The sequence below is a fragment of the Anabrus simplex genome, chromosome 2 (genome assembly GCF_040414725.1).
Source record: "Anabrus simplex isolate iqAnaSimp1 chromosome 2, ASM4041472v1, whole genome shotgun sequence".
In the NCBI taxonomy this organism is placed as follows: domain Eukaryota; kingdom Metazoa; phylum Arthropoda; class Insecta; order Orthoptera; family Tettigoniidae; genus Anabrus; species Anabrus simplex.
The window spans coordinates 482,076,012-482,101,902 of record NC_090266.1 but is presented as its reverse complement, the minus strand read 5'-3'; the positions used below and the strand labels follow the sequence as shown (position 1 = coordinate 482,101,902).

Genomic DNA, 25,891 nt, shown 5'->3' with positions numbered 1-25,891 from the left:
AAATTGGTACTTTTGATCTCTTTTAAAAATTAAGAAACGCATATTTTTTTGTTTTTGGAAAATCCAATTAATGGGAGGGTGAAGAGTGGGATGAATTTTTAAAATGTGTGTATCTATATCTCAAAACTTTGAAAGTTTACAGACGTAAAAATTGGCATTTATTATTTTCATTAAAAATAAAGAAACACGTATTTTTTGTTTTTGGAAAATCCCAATAGGAGGGATGAAAAGGGGAGCAAAAAGGGTTGAATGCCCTTAATGAGGATACTTAAATCTCAGAAACTGAAGATATTAGACCTGAAAATTGGTGTTTGGGATCTCCTTTAAAAATAAACAAACACATATTTTTTTGTTTTTGGACAATCCCATTAATGCGGGACGGGGGTTAAAACGGGGTGAATTTTGAAAATGAGTGTATCTATATCTCTAAACGTTTAAAGTTTATAGATGTAAAAATTGGTATTTAGAATCTCCTTTAAAAATAAAGAAACACATATGTTTTTGTTTTTGGAAAATCCCAATAGGAAGGGTGGAAAAGGGTGAAAACGGGTTGAATGCCTTTAATCAGGATACCGGTACTTATATCTCAGAAACCGAAGATATTACAGACCTGAAAATACGTATTTGGGATCTACTTTAAAAATAAAGAAACAGGTATTTTTTTGTTTTTGGAAAATTCAAATAATGGGGGGTGAAAAGGGGGATGAATTTTTAAAATGAGTGTATCTACATCTTAAAAACTTTACAGATGTAAAATTGGTATTTAGAATCTCCTTTAAAAATAAATAAATGAACATGTGTTTTTTTGTTTTTGGAAAATCCCAATAGGAGGGATGAAAAGAGGGTTGAATGCCTTTAATGAGGATACTTATATCTCAGAAACTGAAGATGTTACAGACCTGAAAACTGGTGTTTGGGATCTCCTTTAAAAATAAAGAAACATGTATTTTTTTTGTTTTTGGAAAATCCAATTAATAGGGGGGGGGGGGGGCGTGAATAGGGAGTGAATTTTAAAAATGAGTGTATCTATATCTCAAAACTTTTAAAGTTTATAGATGTGAAAATTGGTATTTAGAATCTCCTTTAAAAATGAAGAAACACATATTTTTTTGTTTTTGGAAAATCCCAATAGGAAGGGTGGAAAAGGGTGAAAATATGTTGAATGCCTTTAATGAGGCTACTTATATTTCAGAACCTGAAGATATTACAAACCTGAAAATTGGTATTTGGGATCTACTTTAAAAATAAAGAAACAGGTATTTTTTTCATTTTTGGAAAATCCAAATAATGGGGGATGAAACGGGCGGTCTACTTTTAAAATTAGTGTATCTACATCTTAAAACGTTAAAAGTTTACAGATGTAAAAATTGCTATTTAGAATCTCCTTTAAAAATAAATAAATAAATAAACAAACATGTACTTTTGTTTTTGGAAAATCCCAATAGGAGGGGTGAAAAAAGGGTTGAATGCCTTTAATGAGGATACTAATATCTCAGAAACTGAAGATATTACAGACCTTAAAATTGGTATTTGGGATCTCCTTTAAAAATAAAGAAATAGTTCTTTTGCTTTTGGAAAATCCAAATAGTGGGAGGGGGGGAGCGGGGGGATTTTTAAAACGAGTGTATCTATATCTCAAAACTTTTAAAAGTTTACGCATGTAAAAATTGATATTTAGAATCTCCTTTGAAAATAAAGGAACACATTTTTTTTGGTTTTCTGTAAATCCCAATAGGAGGGGTGTAAAAGGGTGAATAATGGGTTGAATGCCTTTAATGAGGATACATATATCTCAGAAACTGAAGACATTACAGAACTGAAAATTAGTATATGGGATCTCCTTTAAAAATAAAGAAACATGCATTTTTTTGTTTTTGGAAAATAAAATCAATGGCGGTTAAACAGGAGTGACAAATTGGGGTGAAGTTTTTGAAATATATCTACAGAATATCTGAGAAACGTAAAATGTTACAGGCGTAAAAAGTTGTATTTGGAATCTCCTGTAAATGTAAAGAAACACAGGTGATTTGTTTTTGGAAACTCCTCTTAAGGGGAACTAAAAAGGGGTGAAATTTTAAAATGAGAATTTACACAGTACCGGTATATCTAAAAAACTTAACATGTTACAAAAGTTAAAAATGGTATTTTTTTCTCTATTAAAAATAAAGAAACGTGTATTTTTAGTTTTCGGAAATACCACTTGGGTGGGGGTGGGGGGGGAAGTGAGTGAAAATGGTGTTGAATTCTTTTAATTAGGCTACTGTTATCTCAAGAAAGGTCATACAGACGTGAAATTTGATATTTGGAATTTGCTTTAAAAGTAAAGAAACACGTATTCTCGGAAAATCCAAAGAAGGGGAGGGCGGGGTGAAAGAATTGAAAAATTAACTGACTTAATTGTATGAGAATACTTACATCTAATAACAACTGAAGTTGTTACAGACATTAAAATTGGTATTTGAATCTCCTTTAAAAACAAAGAAAAACCCGTTTTGGGGGGAAATCATCTTGGGGGTCGGGAGTGAAAACGAGTTGAATTCCTTTCATGAGGACACATAAATAAAAAACTGAAGAAGTTAGAGTCGTGATAATTGGTATTTAGAAGATCTTTACTATTAAAGAAACAAGTATTTTTTTCCAGAAAATTCACTAGGGGGAGGGGGAGGTGTGTGAAAGGAAGTGAAAAAAAAGTGAAATATTTTTATTGGGATACTTATATTTCAAATCTGAAGGTAATAGACGTGAACACTGGTGTTTAGAATCTCCTTTAAATATAAAGAAACATGCCTTGTTTTAATTTTTGGGGTGGGGGGTGGGGGTAAATAAACCTAACGGCAGTGGGGTGTAAAAAGGGGTGAGACCAATTGATTGTACTGTTCATAATGTACTTATAAGGAGCCTCCGTTGCTCAGGCGGCAGCGTGCCGGCCTCTCACAACTGGGTTCCGCGGTTCGAATCCCGGTCACTCCATGTGACATTTGTGCTGGACAAAACGGAGGCGGACAGGTTTTCTCCGGATATTCCGGTTTTCCCTGTCATCTTTCATTCCAGCAACACTGTCCAATATAATTTCATTTCATTTGTCATTCATTAATCATTGCCCCAGAGGAGTGCGACAGGCTTCGGCAGCTGGCACAATTCCTATTGTCGCTGCTAGACGGGGGCTTTATTCATTCCATTCCTGACCCTGTCGAATGACTGAAAACAGGCTGTAGATTTTTTATGTACTTATTCTGATCATAAACCGATCATTTTTAATGTTTCCTGGGTTCGTTTACGAGAGCCATTTTTCCTTCGGAGAACGTTCTTAGATTACAGTAGATTCTCCTAGCATATAAATTAAAATTTAAACACATTTGAAATAAACGATAGGAATGAGATTGAACGCCCAATTTTTCACCTCTATAATAAGGTGAATAATGCACGGTAGTACAGTATGTCATTCGTATCGCCAGAAATCCCGCACACTTGCCTACACGCAACAATTATGCTGGTCACAATATCAACTATGACAATGGCACCAGATGTAATTTACCGCCAAGTAGCGGTCTTGCATCTTGCTGTGAGGTCCAGAACATCTATTATAATAATAATAATAATAATAATAATAATAATAATAATAATAATAATAATAATAATAATAATAATAATAATAATAATAATAATAATAATAATGTTCTGGACCATCGTCAAATGTGCGGACCGCATTGGAAACGGGTCCTGGACGGGTAATGACTAAGAATGCAGTCCGGCCGTGGGTTCAGTATCGCCAAGGCACCCAAGACGACACCACGCCGGATCTCCTGCAGGATTTGATCCATATTAAAAATGCTTATAGGAAATGATGGCAAAGATTTAGGGACCCAACTGACCGAATGGAATACCTGGACCTAGCCCGGGAAGTACGAAATAGATTGCTGGAAAGAAAGATTGAAAAATGGGAGGAAACTTGCCGTAATCTATTAGAAAACGAGTCAGATGCGAATTTTGGCAGATTCTCGCAGAAAATGAGTCAGATTGCGAATTTCGGCAGATTTTATATAAAACAATATGCATTCAATTATAAATTTCAGTATAATACCGTAGCGAAGCACGGGTATCTTGCTAGTCTAGGAATATGAACACTCGATTAGGTGCAATCAATTCAGTGAATTATTGTATTTAGCTGCTGTCGCTCTTTAGAAATCTCACTCAGCCAGTTAATTCTAATTTTACTGCCATCTGGTTTCTTAATAATAATAATAATAATAATAATAATAATAATAATAATAATAATAATAATAATAATATCATCTCGACTCGAGGTCCAAAAATTGCTCTGATTAAAACGGAGAATGGCAGCCTTAAGAACTGACAATCTGGTGAAGGTTAGACCCTCATGAATAGTTATAGGGGTAACTTTCAATTTTCACTTAATATAAAACACATCTTGCCTTGTTCAGCAAGACGTGAATTTGACGACCGGCCAAGTTTCCCTGGAGATATAGGTTTGAGTCGGTGACTTCAATCGATGTCTTACAAATTCACATTCACGCCTATCTCTCTGAAAACGTTTGCCGCAAGATCATCTTTATTTTCAGTTGCACTTTCCTGAACCCCAAAAATTCAAATGTTAGCTTTTCTACTAAATTTTCCAGCGAGTTACATCTTGCAGCAAAATCTTTCCTCGTTTTATGGGTGACTTTTATCCTGGTTCCCTAGTTTTGTGTTCAATTCTGCTGCAATTTCACAATTGAATTGGAAAGTTTTATCTCGCTCCTTTACGATGAGTTCAGACACATGCCCTGGTGTGGTGTCTACGAACTTTTCAAGGCACTTACCAGAGCTGATGGTTTCATTGAGTATCCCGGTGACTGTCTCTTCAACAGTGTTTGCACTACTGCTCGGGTCACTGGTGTTGAGCATGCTGCAGCCCATATTGCTTGAGAAAACACTGCTTAATATTGATGAACTGATTGTTACAAGCTATGGTACATATTGCTTGAGAAAGGACTGCTTAATATTGATGAACTGATTGTTATAATGACCGATGCTCGCTGGTTTAACTCAACACTGTATCACACACATGTGCACCGCTTATTACGCTTATTATATAGCTCCCTTTAGAATAACACCTTCTAATTCACTTCAACTGAGAAGCCGGTTTTATGCACGTCTGTCATCCATGAGTAGGGGCCTTATTTTTTGGTGAAATAAAACTGTTGATTTCGGTGTTGAAACTGACACTATTTCGGTAGGCATTTCGTGAAATAAATTGTTATACTGATCGATGTTTCCTGCGAAATCTTCCTTGTATGGGGTAAATGTAAACTAACTTTGTGATAAGAGGTTTTAAAGTAAACTCTTGTAATGTATCATTGTTATTAAATCTTAGAAAAACCAAATATGCAAAATGTTATAGAAATAAATATATAAATCACTGATACTTCGAAATGAAGTTAGGTGATCTGCCCTGTGATATATATTTATACATAGCCTACATTTTTAGATGTTGAATTACTTGTCTCCAAAGTACAAACTAAGCATGGTTTCAACATTATCAGGATGCAGAGTTGTGAGACAGTCAGAAAGAGTCTTTGTGTAAGTAGAGAAGCTCCTCTCGCATACAACATTAGACGTCGGAAACCATAATGCTTGCGAACACTTGGATGCAAATGCACTGTGGTCTTTTTAGAAAACCTGCTAAAACTTTGCTAACACTGTCTTCTTTCACTTCCTCAACCAGATGTGCTTTCATTGCATTTTGCAAAGTCATATAGCTCTGGAAGATGTTCACGGATATGCTCTTTTTTCCCGGTCGGGGATGAGTAGCTCAGATGGTTAAAACGCTGGCTTTCTGACCCCAATTTGGCAGGTTCAATCCTGGCTCAGTCCGGTGGTATTTGAAGGAGTTCAAATACGTCAAGCACGTGTCACTAGTTTACTGGCACGCAAAAGAACTCCTGCGGGACTCTCGGTGTCTCCGGAAAACGTAAAAGTTGTTAGTGGGACATAAAAACAGTAACATTATTACTACTCAAACAGGCGATTTATTTACAATAGACCTACCAGTACCGTCATATTTTACAGTAAAGACAGTATTATCTTTCCTTTTATATTCATTCTCTTCCTCGTGCCAGGATTATTCTATTTTTCTAGAGAAATGTTGGCATGCATTAATGCTTTTTTTTGTGTCTATTACAAATTGCTCTCTATAATTTTTCAACACCTTTACGATCTGTAAAGTATCGCCTATTGTTATTTGCCGCTTAGAATTATATTCATTTGCTTCATTCTGATTCTCTGCAGTGCATATCGCACGTTTCAACTTTACGAATATTACCAGTACACTATCGATACATTAGAATCTTTCTTGCAGCATCAAATACATAGAACCCCTCACTGTTGTATTCTTCAGCCCTCGGAAAACCTGTTGTGACTTCAGTTTTCAGCATTTTTATACTTAAATGTTGGACATTTGCTGATAAATGTTCGTAAGTAATGCACTCTCATTGCGCACTGCTCTATCTACGACCGGTCTTGTACCTTGTTACGACCACAATGCTATTTGCTGTAATCGATAACAGGTATTGATTTTTATCGACTGCCTTAGAGATAGCGGAACTGAATACACATACTTTATATACACAGTGCGTACCGCTTTGTGTGCATTTGTGTGGAGAATAGACAGCATTATCAAGCAAATGAGAAGGAAACTACGATAGTCAAGTTCTCAGAAGCATTTAAACGTTTTTTGGAGAGCTCCTCCGGTGCCATTTCACATTTTTTGCACCAAGTGGTGTATATTTCGTGATTATTTGCGCGATTTGTGCAGTAAATCAATTTTCGCGAGTTCATTTTGCTAAAATACTGTATTTTTAGTACCTGGGAAGTCATATATAGACAAGGAAGAAGATATCAAAAAACTCGTGGATATCGTTATTACCAAAAAATACGGCCCCTATCCATGAGCATCGTAGGGATACATAGGCAATTAAAGACATTTTATGTTATCAAACGTGAAATGCCAAACCGCTGCGACTATTTTAAACCAAGAAATTGTCCTGCCATCATTTTGCACTGCAGGACACTGCCCTTGAGGTGGTATAGGTGGGATCCGAGAGAATGAATGAATGAATGAATGAATGAATGAATGAATGAATGAATGAATGAATGAATAAATAAATAAATAAATAAATAAATAAATAAATAAATAAATAAATAAATCAGTCTGTGGAAGCTATCAACTATGCAACATTACCATGTTCCAGGCAATTAGCGGCAAACTAGAAATAAAATAAAAAATACTTGCATGGGATTCGAACCTTTAAACACCGTCCATTATTACAACTCCCACCACAATCACAATTCCTGCTGTTTTTAGCCCATAACCACACATCCTGCTATATTACCATGGTTTAGGAAGAGGGACTAATGTATTTCAGAATTGTAGTAAACACGACGGGATGCATAAAACTAAATCCCAAGGGGCTGGTGAACCACCTGGTATATATACATATATATATCCAAATATCTACAACCATGAATAACCAGACTCCACTAATTGCTGTCTATTTACGAAGATTCTCTGTCCTCCTCACAGTAGGCGGTCCGGTTCGGTGGTATTACTTGGGAGACGGTAATTCTGACTGACACCTGTCCTTACTTCCACTTCATCTTGTAAGTCCAGTCACCCAGTAGACCAGCTGTATGCAGACAGATAGGTTTGAACACAGCGATACTGACCACAACACACAGCAACTGTCCCTTAGCTGGACTTCAGAGAAAGTCCACCACTCTTAATTCAAACATAGTAAACTACTGAACACTGACAACTTAACAGCAAGAGCTCAACAACGCTAACCAGCACTACGATGATCCTCGCAAAAAGGACAATTAACACCACTCCAATTCTTCTAATGCTAGCTGTCCCACACATAGACTCAACAACAGTCTACACTCCACAGTAGTACAAAGACAGTACTCCGTTCAGTATGCGACAATACTCTGACTCCGGTGGGACACTGACCATAACCAGCACTACTGCTGTCAAGCTCCAATCGCTCACTCCACATTGGTACACATACAGTACTCCATATTACAACACAATGATACTCTGACAATGTTGGGAAGCTGATGGCAGCCAACACCCCAGTCCAAGCAACCAACTCCAACAATGACTGGCTATTCATGGCTAGCCTTCTTTTTATAGCCTGACGATGGAGTACTAGAATATTCGGGCTTGGCTAGAGATGGAACATTCCCATTTCATGTTCCAGAAGGTGCGCAGGGAAAACAGACAAAGAGAAGAATACAGGTGAGAGGCTGTCACCACGCCCTCAGGCTGGGAGTTCCCAGCCAACTCACTAGTTCCTTCTAGGAAATACCGAACGGGCGGCTGTGACCGAGCTGGCATGTAGCAATATTAATATTTAACAAAGCTATACAATTACAAAAAATATATATCTTTTAATTACCCTTCCTAAAATGAGGGTATGAGGATTATTTGATGGCACAGGTTATTCTCGTGTATACGGTATATAAAGATGGTAATTAAAATAAAGAAAACAACTGAATGAACATCTTTAATACAATGTCGAACCAAATTTACCCTGTCATACAGCTGGAATTTACCGTGGAATGGATGCATACAACTTGTGAATTGTTTCCAGAAATTCTGTACCATTCCCGATGTAGTGCAGCACTCAGTTCTATCGGCGATGATGGGGGAGGAAATATGCAACGGATTCCCTACTCTAAACCACAGATGCCAGATAATGTTCAAGTTCGGTGACTGGGCAAGCCAGCAGAAGAGTTGAAGTTCATTCACATGTTTGTCAAGCCACGCCTGAATAGAGCCAACAACGTGAATTGCGACCTAGTCATCTTGGAATATGGAGTCCTTGTTAGGGAACAATATCCGTACCTTAGGATGCACTGGGTCACCTAAAATATCCATGTAATCCTTGGCTGTAATTTTTTCTTTGAGAGTAGCGATAGGTCAAAGGACTACCATGAATTTGCAGCAAAGCCATCACAGTTTAATGGTAGCATACCTGCCAACTTTTCAAAACCAAAAATCAGGAGATTTTGATATGAAAATCAGGAGAAGTCAGGAGATACAAATTGGCCAAAACTACTTATTCTACATGTCTTAGGCAATACAGGAGTACTATCTATCTATCTATCTATCTATCTATCTATCTATCTATCTATCTATCTATCTATCTATCTATCTATCTGTCTATCTATCTATCTATCTATCCATCTATCTATATAAGAACATGCCCTGACTGACTGATTCATCATCGCAGAGCCAAAACTACTGGACATAAAGAAATGAAATTTTGGGGATACATTTATATTAGGGTCTAGCTGCTCACTAAGGGAGGATTTTTGGATATTCCATCGCTAAGGGAGTGAAAAGGTGGGCGAATTTTAAAAATGAGGGTATCTATATCTCAAAAACTTAAAAGTTTACAGACAAAGATTGGTATTTGGAATCTTCTTTAAAAATAAAGAAATACATATTTCTTTTTGTTTTCAGAAAATCCCATTAAGAGGGGTGAAAAAAAGGGGGAAAGGGATTGAGCACCTTTCATGAGGTGACTTATATCTCAGAAACTGAAGATGTTACAGACATGAAAATTGGTATTTGGAATCTCCTTTCAAAATAAGGAAACAAATTTTTGAGTTTTTGGATAATCCGATGAATAGCGGGTGAACAGGAGTGACAAATATGGTGAATTTTTAAAAAGACTATATCTGCAAATTATCTCTGATACGTAATAAATAACAGATTTGAAAACTGGTATTTGGAATTTCTGTAAGAGTAAAGGAACATTTTTTTTTTTTTTTTTGTTTGGAAAATCCACTTAAGTGCAACTGAAAAAGGGGGGTGAATTTTTAAAATTAGCATGTTGTTTGAGTCATCAGTCCATAGACTGGTTTGATGCAGCCCTCCATGCCACCCTATCATGTGCTAACCTTTTCAGTTCTACGTAACTATTGCATCCTACATCTGCTCTAATCTGCTTGTCATATTCATACCTTGGTCTACCCCTACTGTTCTTACCACCTACACTTCCTTCAAAAACCAACTGAACCCTTCTTCTCGTCAAATTTAGCCAAATCGATCTCCTTTCACCAATTTGATTCAGTATCTCTTCATTCGTGATTCGATCTATCCATCTCACCTTCAGTATCCTTCTGTAACACCACATTTCAAAAACTTCTACTCTCTTTCTTTCTGAGCTAGTTATCATCCATGTTTCACTTCCATACAATGCCACGCTCCACACGAAAGTCTTCAAAAACATCTTTCTAATTCCGATATCAATGTTTGAAGTGATCAAATTTCTTTTCTTAAGAAAGCTCTTCCTTGCTTGTGCTAGTCTGCATTTTATGTCCTCCTTACTTCTGCCATCGTTAGTTATTTTACTACCCAAGTAACAATATTCATCTACTTCCTTTAAGACTTCATTTCCTAATCTAATATTTCCTACATCACCTGCCTTCGTTCGACTGCACTCCATTACTTTTGTTTTGGACTTATTTATTTTCATCTTGTACTCCTTACCCAAGACTTCATCCATACCATTCAGCAACTTCTCGAGATCTTCTGCAGTCTCAGATAAAATAACAATATCATCGGCAAATCTCAAGGTTTTGATTTCCTCTCCTTGGACTGTGATTCCCTTTCCAAATTTCTCTTTGATTTCCTTTACTGCCTGTTCTATGTAAACATTGAAAAGGAGAGGGGACAAACTGCAGCCTTGCCTCACTCCTTTCTGGATTGTTGCTTCTTTTTCAAAGCCCTCGATTCTATCTTGAGCATATCTACAGTATATCTCAAAAACTTAAAATGTTGCAGACGTGAAAATTGGCATTAGGAATCTCCTTTAAGAATAAGGAAACACAGATTCTTTGGTTTTCGGAAAAAACCCTAATAAGGCTGGGGGTGGGGGGTGGTAGAATTGAAAAATTAGTTCAATTATTTGTATGAGAATATATATATATATGTACCAAAAAATCTACAGATGTTACAAATGTGAAAACTGGTATTTGGATTCTCCTTTAAAAATACAGAAACACACATTTGGGAGGGGGGGGGGGAATCAACTTGGTAGGGGGGATGAAAACGGAGATGAATTCCTTTTATGAGGATATATATATATCTCAAAAACTGAAGAAGATAGAGTCGTGATAATTGGTATTTGGATGCTCTTGTAAAGAAACGGGTACTGTTTGTCTTTAGAAAATTCACTTGAGTGGGGAATGTGAAAGGAAGTGAAAAAAAAATGAATTCTTTTTCTCAAAACTGAAGGTTACAGGCATGGAAACTGGTATATGAGATCTCCTTTAAAAATAAAGAAAAATGCATTTCTTGGGTGGGGGGAAACCAACTTAATGGGTGGGGGTTGAGTGTAAAAGCAGTTGAATTCTTTGTATGAGGTTACTTATATCTGAAAAACCAAAGAAGTTACAGACGGGAAAATTAGCATTTGGAATCTACTTTAAAAATAAAGAGACACGCATTTTTGGAGGGAAATCAACTTGGGGTGGGGGCGGTGAAAAGGAGTGTAATTCCATTTAATGGGGATACATATATCTCAAAACTGAAGATGTTACAGTCATGATAATTGTCATTCGGAAGCTCCTTTATAAATAAAGAAACAAGTATTTTTGGTTTTTGGAAAATTCACTTTAAGAGGGAGGGGAGTGAAAGGAAGTGAAAAAATTCAATTCCTTTATGGATAAACTTATATCTCAAAAACTTAAGGTTGCACACATGAAAATTTGTGTTTGCAATCTCCTTTAAAAATAAAGAAACATGCATTTGGTTTTTTTTTTTTTTTTTGGAAAATCGACATAAGGGGTGTGGGGTTGAAAATAAGCAAATAAGGAGTTGAAACATGTTTATGAGGATACTTTATCTTAAAAACTGAGGCCTTTACAGACCTGAAAGTTGGTATTTTGAATTTCCATTCAAAATAAAGAAACACTTTTTTTTTTTTTTTTTTTTTTTTCCATAAAGTTCACTCAAGGCGGCAGAGGGGTGGAAAGAAGTGAAGAACAAGAAGTTGAATTATTTTTATGAGTATACATTTATCTCAAAAAATGAAGATGTTACAGATGTACAGACACGAAAACTGGAATTTGGAATCTTCTTAAAAGTAATGAAAAACATATTTTTTGTTTTTGGAAAATCCAGTTAAGGGGCTAAAAAGAATTGGAAAAGCAGGTGAATTTTTAAAATGAGTACTGGTATACCTAAATTATATGTGAAAAATTTAACATGTTAGAGACAAGAAACTTGGTATTTGGAAAGTCCTTTAAAAATACAGGAACATGAACCTTTTTGTTTTCAGAGAAGGCACTTAATGGGCGGGGTGTGTGAAAAGAAGTGAAAAATAAATGAATAATTTTTTTATGAGGATTGAGGATACTTATATCTTAAAAACTGAAGATGTTACAGACGTGAAAACTGATATTTGGAATCTCCTTTAAAAATAAAGAAACATGTATTTTTGTTCTCGGAAAATACACTTAAATGGGGATGGGGGAAAGTCTGATCAAGAGGTTGAATTCTTTTTATGGGGATATTTATGTATATCTCAAAAACTGAAGATGTTACAGATGTGGGAATAGGTATCTGGAATCTCCTTTAAAAATAAAGAAACATGTATTTATTTTTTTCGACTTGAGAGAAGACTGTTTCTCACATGTACAGTTCTATGTGGCATGGTCGTCTTAGCCCCAAAAGGTAATACCAAAAACAAGGTTTACAAAGAATTTCTGGGGTAAACGAAACTCACTTTTTGGGTGAGTTTTTATACTTTAGGAATTTTCAGATAATATCTTAGTACAATGCCGACGAACGATTCGTTTGGTCAAATTACGAAATCCATGCGAACGAAGCCACAGGTAATTGCTAGTGGTATATATAACAACACTTATTGTCTCATAATCAGACTGGTGCTATACGAGGCTACAAAGCTAAAAATTTCTATTCCCTCACAGTAAGTATGTGAGTGAGATGATCGGTCTCTGATAAGCCTTCCGAAAATAGTATGAACTCATGCTCCACACATGTGAATCAGTCATGCACTTACACGATATTACTTAGTAAATGCATAGATTAATATATTGCATCACACGTCCACGCGAGTACGCAAAGTGCAATGCTATTTTATCAAGTAATAAATCAAAATTGGTCAGAATTGTCTCCAAATACCTTGTAAAATCTCTAGAAAAGTCACTAGTTGCTATCTTTGAAATTCTGTCATTAAATTACTAAAAAAAGACTCCAAATCTACCGACTAGTCTCTAGAATCGTCTAGACTTACGTGAATGAACACGAACATAGCACACGAGAACAAGAGATTAACAATCAATATATGTGTCACGATATACAGGTTTCCATAAACACCGCACATTCACACGCATTTCTCGTATTAATATAAATCGATATTTTATTTGAAAGTGGCCAATGAGCGAAGGACTTCCGGCCACTGGCATATAAAGCTGAAATGGAGAGATTTGAAAACAAATGTTTGAAGTTCACCAAAAAATAAGCTAAAATCGCGAAAAATAATAGAGAAAACGGGAGGCAGGAAAAACTTTTAAAAAATCAGGAATCGCCCGACTAAATTGGGGGAGGTATGTGGTAGGAAGGAGGCAATCTGATACATAAGTTTCTTTGGGCATCTGCCATACATGAGCCCGACCTATTACCATATTTCTCCAAATCCAACACGACCCTGAATGCAAGATGACCCCCACTTTTTCCTTCAAAACAATTAAATCAGGCTGAAAAAGTGTATGTGAAATCATATGAATGCCTTTCTTGTACAGTACACATTTTTAGACTATCTCTATCCTCGCGCCAAAGCAAAACATTGGTTTTAGTTATACTGTACTTTCTTGCGGCTGCAATATTATTCTTTATTTCCTAGAGTCTAATAACTATTAACTTTAAAACTGGTATCATAATGCCGACGAGAACTTGATGAAAATTTGCCAGCAATACCCCTTCCACACGTCTTTACAATATGGCGATCCATCATGAAAATATTCCTGCTGTCTACAAAACTGTAAATTTTACTAGGCGTCAGGTACAGTAAATGCAATATAACTCTGCCAATGAGTAGCCATGGCCATTCTAAGAATTCGAAGGTTTGTATGTTTTGATGCCATTCTGTGGATTTGAGACACGTGTTTGTAGAAGCTAATAGAATGTCATTCTCAATTCATTATTTCCCGAGAACCAGTGATGTTACACATGTTGTTGTTGTCTGAGTCATCAGCCCATAGACAGGTTTGATGCAGCTCTCCATGCCACCCTAAACTTTTCATTTCGACGTAACTATTGCATCCTACGCCTGCTCTAATCTGCTTGTCATATTCATACCTTGGTCTACCCCTACTGTTCTTACTGTCTACACTTCCTTCAATAACCAACTGAATAAGTCCTGGGTGTCTTAAGATGTGTCCTATCATTCTATCCCTTCTTCTCGTCGAATTTAGCCAAATCAATCTCCTTTCACCAATTTGATTCAGTATCTCTTCATTCGTGATTCAATCTATCCATCTCACCTTCAGCATTCTTCTGTAACGCCACATTTCAGAAGCTTCTACACTCTTTCTTTCCGAGCTAGCTATCGTTCATGTTTCACTTCCATACACTGCCACGCTCGAGATGAAAGTCTTCAGAAACATCTTCCTAATTCCTATATCAATCTTTGAACTGAGCAAAGTTCTTTTCTTAAGGAAACTCTTCCTTGCTTGTGCCAGTTGCATTTTATGTCCTCCTTACTTCTGCCATCATTAGTTATTTTACTACCCAAGTAACAATATTCATCTACTTCATTTAAGACTTCATTTCCCAATCTAATATTTCCTGCACCACCTGCCTTCGTTCGATTGCACTCCATTACTTTTGTTTTGGACTTATTTATTTTCATCTTGTACTCCTTACCCAAGACTTCGTCCATACCATTCAGCAGCTTCTTGAGATCTTCTGCAGTCTCAGATAAAATAACAATATCATCGGCAAATCTCATGGTCTTGATTTCCTCACCCTGGATTGTGATTCCCTTTCCAAATTCCTCTTTGATTTCCTTTACTTCCTTGTTCTATGTAAACATTGAAAAGGAGGGGGAATAAACTGCAGCCTTGCCTCACTCCTTTCTGGATTGCTGCTTCTTTTCCAAAGCCCTTGATTCTTATTACTGCAGACTGATTTTTATAGAGATTGTAGATAATTCTTCGTTCTCGGTATCTGATCCCAATCACTTTCAGAATCGTAAATAGCTTGGTCCAATCAACATTATCGAATGCCTTTTCTAGATCTACAAACACCATGTACGTGGCTCCTTCTTAATTCGATCCTCTAGGATCAGACGTAAAGTCAGGATTGCTTCACGTGTTCCTACATTTCTTCTAAAGCCAAACTGATCTTCTCCCAACTCAGCTTCAACTTGTTTTTCCATTCTTCTGTAAATAATACGTGTTAAAATTTTGCAGGCATGAGATACTAAACTAATGGTGCAGTAGTTTTCACACTTGTCAGCACCGGCTTTCTTGGGAACAGGTATAACAACATTCTGCCAGAAAATCGGATGGCACTTCTCCAGTCTCATATATCTTACACACTAAATGGAATAACCTTGCCATGCTGGTTTCTCCTAAGGCAGTCAGTAATTCAAAGGGAATGCCATCAATTCCAGGTGCCTTGTTCCTATTTAGGTCTCTAACAGCTCTGTCAAACTCTGACCTCAAAATTGGGTCTCCCATTTCATCAGCATCAACAGCCTCTTCTTGTTCCAGAACCAAATCATCTACATCTTTACCTCGATACAACTATTGGATATGTTCCTGCCATCTTTCTGCTTTGTCTTCTTTCCGTACAAGTGGCTTTCCACCTGAGCTCTTAATATTCATACACCTAGATTTCCTTGATTTTCCTGTATGCAGCATCTACCTTTCTTAGGACCATACAACCTTCGACATCCTTGCACTTCTCCTTCAGCCATTCTTCCTTAGCTACATTGCACTTTCTATCCACCTCATTCTTTAATAGCCTGTATTCTTTTCTGCCCTCATCATTTCTAGCATTCTTGTATTTTTGTCGTTCATCTATCAGGTCTAGTATCTCCTGTGTTATCCATTGATTCTTAGTTGATCTTTTCTTCCTCCCTAACATTTCTTCAGCAGCCCTACTGACTTAATTTCTCATGATTATCCACTCTTCTTCTATAGCGTTTCCTTCTGCCTTTTCATTTAGTCCTTGTGAAACATGTTCCTTGAAACAATCCCTCCCACTCTTTTATTTCAATGTCTCTAGATCCCATCTCTTTGCATTCCTTCCTTTCTTCAATTTCTCCAACTTCAGATGGCATTTTATGACCAACAAGTTGTGGCCAGAGTCCACGTTTGCTCCTGGGAAAGTTTTGCAATCCAACACCTCGTTTCTGAATCTCTGCCTAATCATAATGAAGTCTATTTGATACCTTCCAGTGTCTCCAGGTCTCGTCCACGTATACAGCTGTCGTTTGTGGTGTTTGAACCAAGTATTGGCAAGGACTAAATTATGATCAGTGCAGAATTCAACCAGCCGACTTCCTCTTTCGTTCCTTTGTCCCAATCTGAATTCTCCTATTGTATTACCTTTTCTTCCTTGGCCTACAACTGCATTACAGTCCCCCATCACAAGTAGATTCTTGTCACCTTTTACATATTGTAATAAATCTTCTCTCTCTTCATATATTCTTTCGATTTCCTCATCATCCGGTGAACTAGTAGGCATAAAGACTTGCACTATTGTAGTGAACATTGGTTTGGTGTTTATCTTGACGACAATAATTCTTTCACTATGCTGGTTGTAGTAGCTTACCCGCTGCCCTATTTTCTTATTCATTATTAAACCAACTCCTGCATTTCCCCTGTTCGATTTTGTGTTGATGATTCGGTAGTCGCCTGACCAAAAATCCTGTTCTTCCTGCCAACGTACTTCACTTATACCAACTACATCCAACTTTAGCAGTCTATCCATCTCCCTTTTCAGATTCTCTAACCTACCACAACAATTCAAACTTCTAACATTCCACGTTCCGTCTCGCAGAATGTCAGTATCCATTGCAACTTCCGAAAGGCTGTTACCCCCCATTCGATGAACCATTCATTCGTCTGGTCTCTCAACAGATACCCACCCGATATGGCTGCACATGCAGCTCAGCTATCTGCTTCATTGGGACACGCAAGCCTCTCCACCGCGGCAAGGCCACATGGTTCGCAGGGGAGGATTTTACACATAAAACCAGTTAGCACGGCTAGTGATGTATAATAAAGACGCAGACGTTGATGGCCAATGAGTTTTGTGCGCGTGCATGCAGAGGATGAAGGGTAGCAGTCTGATTACTGTGGTAGTTGCCAGTGGTGTTAGGTCGCGAATGTAAGATGACCCTTGATTTTTCACATGAGATTCTGGAAAAAATATATTGTCTTGGATTCGGAGAAATACAGTATTTAGTTTTTCTTCCGAGTTGACCCGTAATGTTATTTTATGTACTTTCCGTACAGTTTGCTAAAGTTTTGAATACAATAACTAAATACTGTAATTCAACAGACTGTGGATGCTCCACACCTAGAACCTGACCTATTGTTGGAAACAAGGTAAAGGATGACTTATCAGACCATATTGTTCTCTTCCAATCACTGCTAGTTGATGTTGCACGATTTTGGCACCATTTTTTTCATGTTAAACATGTTCTAAGATCTGATCAGGGGGTTTGAAGATTGTCAACCAGCTGTGGTTGTTCAGTTTGTGCACCCCATATCGTACTGTTATTGCAGAAAAATGTTGTTCATGATCCTGACTGAATTTTGATGTTATTTGTGTGGCATTAGCTCTATGATTCTCAGTGACAACGTTTGGGATTCCAATCACTAAGGATTGGTTTTCATCTGGTATTACTCTCCGCTGATGATGTCTTGACACAAATTATGTATGCTCTCGTCACCTTGGACACTGTTGCTCTTGATACACCTAACACACTGGCAGTCTTTGATATATTGATACCCTTCCTCCAACTAACCGCCCTCTAAGACAATCCGCCTTTGTTGAAAGGCAGAGGTTTCCCATTTTGCCTGACCTATGTCTACCTGATTGCATGCACGAATATGTACTACAGCACCTAATGTACTGCAGACTAACGTCCTTCACTGCAAAACCAAACGACAGCCTCAGCACATACGTGATAAGTGTTACCACCTCACAAAGATACTGTGCTCTGGAACATAAGTGTTTCAATTATTTTGATATGAAAGATAGAGAGAGTTTGTTTGTTTGTTTGTTTGTTTGTTTATTTGAGGTCGGGGTGAGTAAAACATCTGTACACGGAAAGCGAAAGGCTTCTAGTCATATCCATATACACACTGACACACATGCAAACACAATTAATTCAAAGTCCAATATTTGAAATGAAAAATATTCTTCAAACAGGCATTACATTCTTTAAACAGGTATTAAAAACACATACTGAGGGGAAAAAGTATACTGTGTGAACATTTTAAGCTAACCTGAGTTTCTGCCCATTGTTTTTGTGCTGTGTTTCTTGAGTGGTGAATAAGAATATTACCACCTGTGTCCACCTTTTCACTGCTGGCAGAACTTGAAAGAGTTCTCACTTTGTCCAACAGAGGGAAGAGCACCTATTTCAGAACAGAAAAAAAAAAAAAAAAAGGAATGCAGTAAAAACAATGATATATACATATATACAGGGTCTTTTTTATGGCTTGCTCCATGTGTCAGGGGAACACGCACGGAAGGTGATAGCCGGGTGACTCATTTGCCGAGAGATATATTGCTCTGAGTGGTGCTGCGGAGCCAGCTAATAAAAAAGATCCTGTATATATACATGGAATATATACAAAAGCTAATTTTTAATGAAGGACCAGCTGTCCATATCTTTCAAAATGCCACACATTCATTCTGTCACACATTGATTCCCAGCATCCCTTGTGCATAAACACATGCTTGTTGTCATACTGATGCTGTGTTGTTGCTTTGTACTGTGCAAAGGAACTCATTAAGAAGATCAAGCCGCCTGCCGCATGTGAGGTACAGTCAATTATTTAGTTCATGACAGCAAGGAATGTGCCACCATTAGAGATTCATAGTGAAATCTGTGAAGTATGCGGACCCAACACTATGTGTGATGGAAAACCCTGTAAGTGGGTAAGGTTATTATTCAAGGAAGATCATAATGTACTGTAGTATCCAAAATTTTTGATGCATCTCACAGTATTGGCACTAAGAGATCAGTCACAGTCCTTAACCTAAACGAAAAGCAAATGACATGTAACATCAACAGTAAATTCAAGCTAGGTTGCTTTGTTTCATCAAGTCGTTCAATTCTGTGCTCCGGGACACTGCGTAATTTATTCATATCACGGATGACTTCCAAGCTTTCACAAGCAATGGGCATGACAACGTTATTAACAAAGTTGAGAGCAAGTATTCTTATATTGTTTAACAAGGTTAACTTTATTGTGAACGCTCAACACGACCAGGTTAATTAAAAGATTTCAATTCTAAGCAACCTGCATACTCTGATGTTAGTACTGAAAAAATACTCCTGTGTATATTCTGATGAACAGGAAAGGGCAGCTTAGTTATTTCAACCACAGCAGTAGTATAAGAATAATAATAGAGAAATGACCTAGGCTTACCATACGTATGGTTACATTTTAGTACAGAGCGTCCATCTGGATCTGAGGGTCAGGAACCACCCTTGTGACTAACAAGGGAAGAGTTTGAGGTGTTACACTCTGATTCCATTCAAAGTTTGCACGGTGGCTGCTGAGCAAAAGTAGTCACCACTTAGGAAGGCACCTGGCCAGGTGTATGCCTTGGAAAATCGTGTGACCTTGATCCAATAGTGAGCATTATTGTCCTGGTGACCGCTCTTTAAGATTTCAGTGATATTTCTCCTCTGTGCCAGTTTTAAGTGAATTTTTTATTGCTTGGAGTGTTGTGATGGTGGTGTTGATCAACTGTGATACGGCAGAAAGTAAAAAGCGAGCAGTATTGCACAGACAAGTACGGAAGATAATTTAATAGGGTGCATAGCTTCTTCCTGCTTGATAAGGAAGCTGATGGGTCAGTGAGCAATGTTGCCAAAGCTCAGGAGTGCGTGGCATGTGCGTGTGAAGTATGGATGAGAACTGTCAAGAGGATTGTTATTTAAGCACAATCTTCGCTTCTGAGCTGCAGAAATGTTGTTTTAGGGTCTATAGGTAAGAATCTTTATTGTATTAAGATAGCAAGTGGACTGGATGATTTCAATAAATGCGTTCTGCAACATAAAATTTGTGCAATGTACGACAAGGATGAATTTCCTACAGTAAAAATGTGGTTGCCAAAATGTGAGATGATGCGGGCTACAATGGAAGCGACTTTAATGTACAGAATTTAAAATCAACTGGTTTTAAATTCAAAAGGTGTAATGATGTAAGGAGGTTCTTAATGGAGTGAAGTAACAATGCAGCTGTGCAGGTGAAATTCCTATAGAAAAACACAGGAAATTTGAGAAAGGGTTTGTAACTACATATTGTCCGGCCCCATGGCTAAATGGTTACTGTGCTGGCCTCTGGTCACAGGTTCGATTCCCGGCAGGGTCGGGAATTTTAACCATAAATGGTAAATTTCGCTGGCACAGGGAATGGGTGTATGTGTCGTCTTCATCATCATTTCATCCTCATCACGACACGCAGGTCGCCTACGGGAGTCAAATCGAAAGACATGCATCTGGCGAGCCGAACTTGTCCTCGGACACTCCAGGCACTAAAAGCTATACCCCATTTCATTTCACTACATATTACATGGATGAGACTTATATTAATCAGAACCATACTGGAAAGTGGTGTTGGGTGATGAGTGATCGATGAGGGGCAAGGAAGTTCCTTCGGGTAAGGGCCTAAGGCTGATTATACGTAGGTCGAGTCATAAGTCATAGCAACTATTTTTTTTCTTGTGAACAGGAGACAACACGGAAAATCTACGCTATGCATTTGGAAATGTACGGTATGTACTTCTGTTTTTTTTTTTTTTTTGCTAGGGGCTTTACGTCGCACCGACACAGATAGGTCTTATGGCGACGATGGGATAGGAAAGGCCTAGGAGTTGGAAGGAAGCGGCCGTGGCCTTCATTAAGGTACAGCCCCAGCATTTGCCTGGTGTGAAAATGGGAAACCACGGAAAACCATCTTCAGGGCTGCCGATAGTGGGATTCGAACCTACTATCTCCCGGATGCAAGCTCACAGCCGCATGTACTTCTGTATGATGCCATTAGATGGTGTATGTAAACACCAGTGTGGGTCTAAGCATGTACCCAAGTTCAGTGTGTGAGTGAGAGCATCACAAAATGGAAGTCAACAAGCAGGAGCAACGATCTGAGCCCATGTGACTATGATCTAATCCCCAAAGTCAAGAAGCCATTACGTGGACAATGATTTGCTAACAAAGAGGACATCGTAACAGCATTTCGGAGAGAGGTGTCACATGTTAGCGAAACACATGCAGCGAATGGTATTCAGCGCCTGCCCCACCGTAGGCAATGCACAGTGGACACCTAGGGTGATTATTTCGAAGGTCTGTAACCAGTGGAGACCTGTCCTTTGTACACAGTCCTGTGTATTTGCTGTCTATACCAAAATAAAACAATGTTTACCAATGGCCTGTGGTCTGTTACTTTCTTACGAGAATCTCCTGAAGTCAGAATTTGTCTTCAGGCACTATGCATACGTACATGCCCTATTTTTCCAAATGCATATCTTAGATTTTCCGTGTTGTCTCCTATTCGCAAGAAAAAAAATAGTTGCCATGACTTATGACTCGACCCTCGTATATCATGCTGGGTCAGCAGCAACAGGGCTTGTGCCTGAGAGCAAACTTATCTTCAGGTCAAAGTCTAGTGGTGATTATCATGGTGAAATGAATGCTTGGGAACTTAAGGACTGGTTTCAGAACATGTTTGTGCCATTTATTAAACTGAACTCTGTATTAGTGATAGAAAATGCAAGTTATCACTCCAGGGTACTTGCTTATTGAAGACACTGAGCAACCTAAACTAATTCTTCTTCTTCCTTTCCTTCTTACATTATTATTATTATTATTATTATTATTATTATTATTATTATTATTATTATTATTATTGAAGTTATCCTTAACAATACACCAATTCAGCATGTACCTGAAGTAGGTTGGCAAAATTCTGAAACAGAACGGGCACCGAAATTCACCGTAGACTGAGTTTGAACCATTCAATCTTACCTCAAAGAAAAGTCACAATGCTTAATGAACAGACATGGTTACTACATTACCAAGCTTTGTATTTTTCTTTATTTGTTAATTTTTTAAAAAATATGACCTTGTTAGTATCATTAGCATAATCATATATAATTTAAGCATCTGAACAGGATACTGAATACAGAGGAAGAGAACCTCCGGTTGACATGTGCACAATGGATGGAGGGGCAGCAACATTGCGGTCAGGGAACAAGATAGATAGTGTCGCCTCTTCTCTCTATGAGAGGCCAAGGGCCTTCCCTAGTGGTGTCTGGTATAGTGTACAATCCAAAAGTGAAAACCGTACATGTCCAGATAAATATTTAATACTGTTTTTTTGTGTGTTGAAAGTGGTAAAAATACACGCGGGGGATGAGTCGAGCAGTAGCTTGTGACTGAGGTAAAGACATAAACAAAAACACCCAGGGGTTCGTAGAGTTTGACTTGTAACGGTGTTGATTGTTGAGTAAGTAATGTAATGCTTCCATTCGGATGAGCAGCAAATGGATAGTTGTGTGCTACGAATAATACAGGTAACATTATACACTGACATATCAACCCAATGAAAATTGAAAATATACAGGTTTCATGCCCTAGTTGATAATCGAGAACATGGTGTTTGTAAACATAACCATGTGTCAAGTGTGCTGTGTTGCCAAATATAACACAAATAATATATTATTCATTTTCATCATCACCCTACACATGAGTAGCTGTGTTTGTTTAAGTCACGTCTTCCATGCTATTCCTAAATTAGCAGCCCATCATGGTCAGCCGACAGTCAACTGTATGACTGTGACGTATCCCTTAATATTACGTCAGCCATGAGTTATTGCACGGTGCATCTATATTCATACATTCACCAATATCAAGATTAAAAAATAACATTAAATATTAAACTGGGTATATCCGATTTTCACTTTTGGAATGTACCCACCTTAGCTACCCACGAGCAAAGTTTGAATGGAATCGGACTGCAACACCTCACAGACTTCCCTTGTAATTGTACGTTCAACTACAGAAGAGAAAATATTTTTTGCTTAAGTTTTAGGAATGAAGTGGAGCAATTACAAAAACTGTGGAGCAGCAGTAGCAGTTCATAAGGTAGGAAAATCAGCTTCTGAGATTTTTACAACTCTTAAGAAGCTGAAAATAAGCATGATGTTTATTTATCGAGCTTGTCAGCAGGATCACTGAGACTGGTACCACTGATGAGCACCCAAGGCAGGGAAAACCATACACCGTGAAGACAAGGAATCTGGCTTAAGAAGTGACGGGGCACATTTGGTGAAATAATGTTAGAAAGAACTGTGTGAAGGCTCATGACATGAACATTTTGAAGATGCCAAATTCTAGTGTGCTAAGAAGTAACTTATGGGTGAGAGCTTACTGGCAAAGTATAGGTCACTTCATCACTCCATAGCAGAAGCAGCAGACGCCACTACAGTCAAAACCCCTTTTTCAGTGTTACATACAAAAAGAACACAAGATCCTTTCTCAGAGGAAAAGACTTTCACAACTGAGGACTCTTTCAACTGTCACAATAGCAAGGTTTATGCCTCTAACTCAAAAGAAGCTTGTGAGAAAGGTTTGAGGATCATGAGGTGAGGAGCACCTTGTCCAGCAATCAACAATGGAGCCTCCAGTATGATTTGACACCTGTTCATACTCTATAACATCATCTGTTTTTTCAGTATTGAGATTATTACATTAAAGTCAATACAGAACAAAATAGACCAAAGTGGTCAAAATAAGTTTTAAAAACCTGTTCGAAATGCGAGGACTAAGCAGGAGTGGCTTTGGAGCAACGTGCCAAACTTCATTCCTCCAGTTGATAGGCCACCCAGCAGCCCTGACCATAACCCACAGGATTAAAATTTAAGGACAGTGGTTGAAGGCATCCGTGGTGTACAGGTAGCGTGCCTCTCTCTCGCCCGGAGGCCCCGGGTTCGATTCCCGGCCAGGGCAGGGAATTTTCTCTCGACCTGAGGGCTGGTTCGAGGTCTACTCAGCCTACGTGATTAGAATTGAGGAGCTATCTGACGGTGAGATGGCGGCCCTGGTCGCGAAAGCACAGAATAACAGCTGACCACACAACCCCTCGTAATCTGCAGGCCTTTGGGCTGAGCAGCGGACGCTGGGCAGTACAAGGCCCTTTCAAGGGCGTTAAGTGCCGTGGGGTTTGGTTTGGTTTGGTTGAAAGCATGGTTTACAAGAAGAGAGACCCCAATATCGACAGCCTTAAATGCTCTGTGGTGAAAGCAGTGGCAGGTTTCCCAATAGACATCATATAGAACAATCGACGGTGTCACAAAGACTTAAGGACCATATGAAAACCAACCCCCTGTTGCCATTTCTTGATGGATGCAGTACTTTTGTATCCATCTCTTGGCACAGGCCAGAGCAAAATGTAGCTTCCACTCAAGTTCCAGTCTCATCCATAGCTGTGACAATATGGAAGTTGCTGGGGTATGGGTGGTGCTGAATAATGACATTCAGAGCACAAATAGTGTCTGAGTGTTATGAAAGGTGTTGCTCATAGGGTCAGTCGTGCTGCAGTGGCACATTCTGGCCCAGTGAGGAAAGCAATGGCAAACTACCTCACTCCTCATCTTCCCCAGTATGCCTCATTTGGGCTCTGCCATTGGTTTTTGCTGTTTCCTTATAACTGCATAGTCTCTGGTGGTGCTATTTGAGGATCCAACCAGCCTCTGGGCTGATGACCTAATAGACAGACAGACACATGAAAGCCAAAGGTGGCCTTTCTGAAGAATGATTGAAGTTTAATGTTTGAAATAATTGTAAATATCTTTACAACTGTACTAAAATATCATTTATAACTTTATAACTTTCATTGACCTGTCTCAGTCTTATCCTTGGCCTTGACAATATAAAAGTGACTGAGGTGTAAGCAGTACTAGTAACGCCATTCCTTATACAGGCAGCTATGAATGGTGTAAAAAATATGATATATTATAATGATCTGCCTTATCTATACTTACATATGTAACAATTAATTATTATTCACGTATTTATTTTAGGTACATGTTTCAGGACTTTTCCAATCCCTTCATCAGCCAATTATACAATATAAACATAACATATCACAGAACCTTATCACTCTATATTACTACATTCCACTTAAAATATCTAAAATATAATATTGTAATAATCAATATGGACCAATCAGCCCAAAAATGGTCAAAATCACTAATTTTGGCGTGGAAGTCCGGCTCTATGGCTAAATGGTTAGCGTGCTAGCCTTTGGTCACCGGGGTTCCGGGTTCGATTCCTGGCAGGGTCAGGAATTTTAACCATAATTGGTAAATTTCGCTGGTACGGGGGCTGGGTGTATGTATCATCTTTATCATCATTTCATTCTCATCACGATGCGCAGGTCGCCTACAGGAGTCAAATCAAACAACCTGCATCTGGCGAGCCAAACTTGTCCTCGGACAATCCCGGCACTAAAAGCCATACGCCACTTCATTTTCATTTCTGGTGTGAAAAATGATGCTTACAAGGTTGGTTGGTACAAGTATTTCATTGGGCTTAACAGA

The 25,891-nt window shown here is 38.2% G+C and overlaps 1 protein-coding gene across 2 annotated transcripts in view; it reads right to left on the bottom strand.

The window, feature by feature from the left end:
- The window catches only part of mon2 (Mon2 homolog, regulator of endosome-to-Golgi trafficking), a 583,018-nt gene that overhangs the window by 259,010 nt on the left and 298,117 nt on the right, over positions 1–25,891 (bottom strand). For both annotated transcript variants that reach the window (XM_067140860.2, XM_067140862.2), the window contains one exon: positions 18,562–18,693. In XM_067140860.2, coding sequence (XP_066996961.1) covers positions 18,562–18,693 — 132 coding nt within the window. The remainder of the gene's footprint in view (positions 1–18,561; positions 18,694–25,891) is intronic.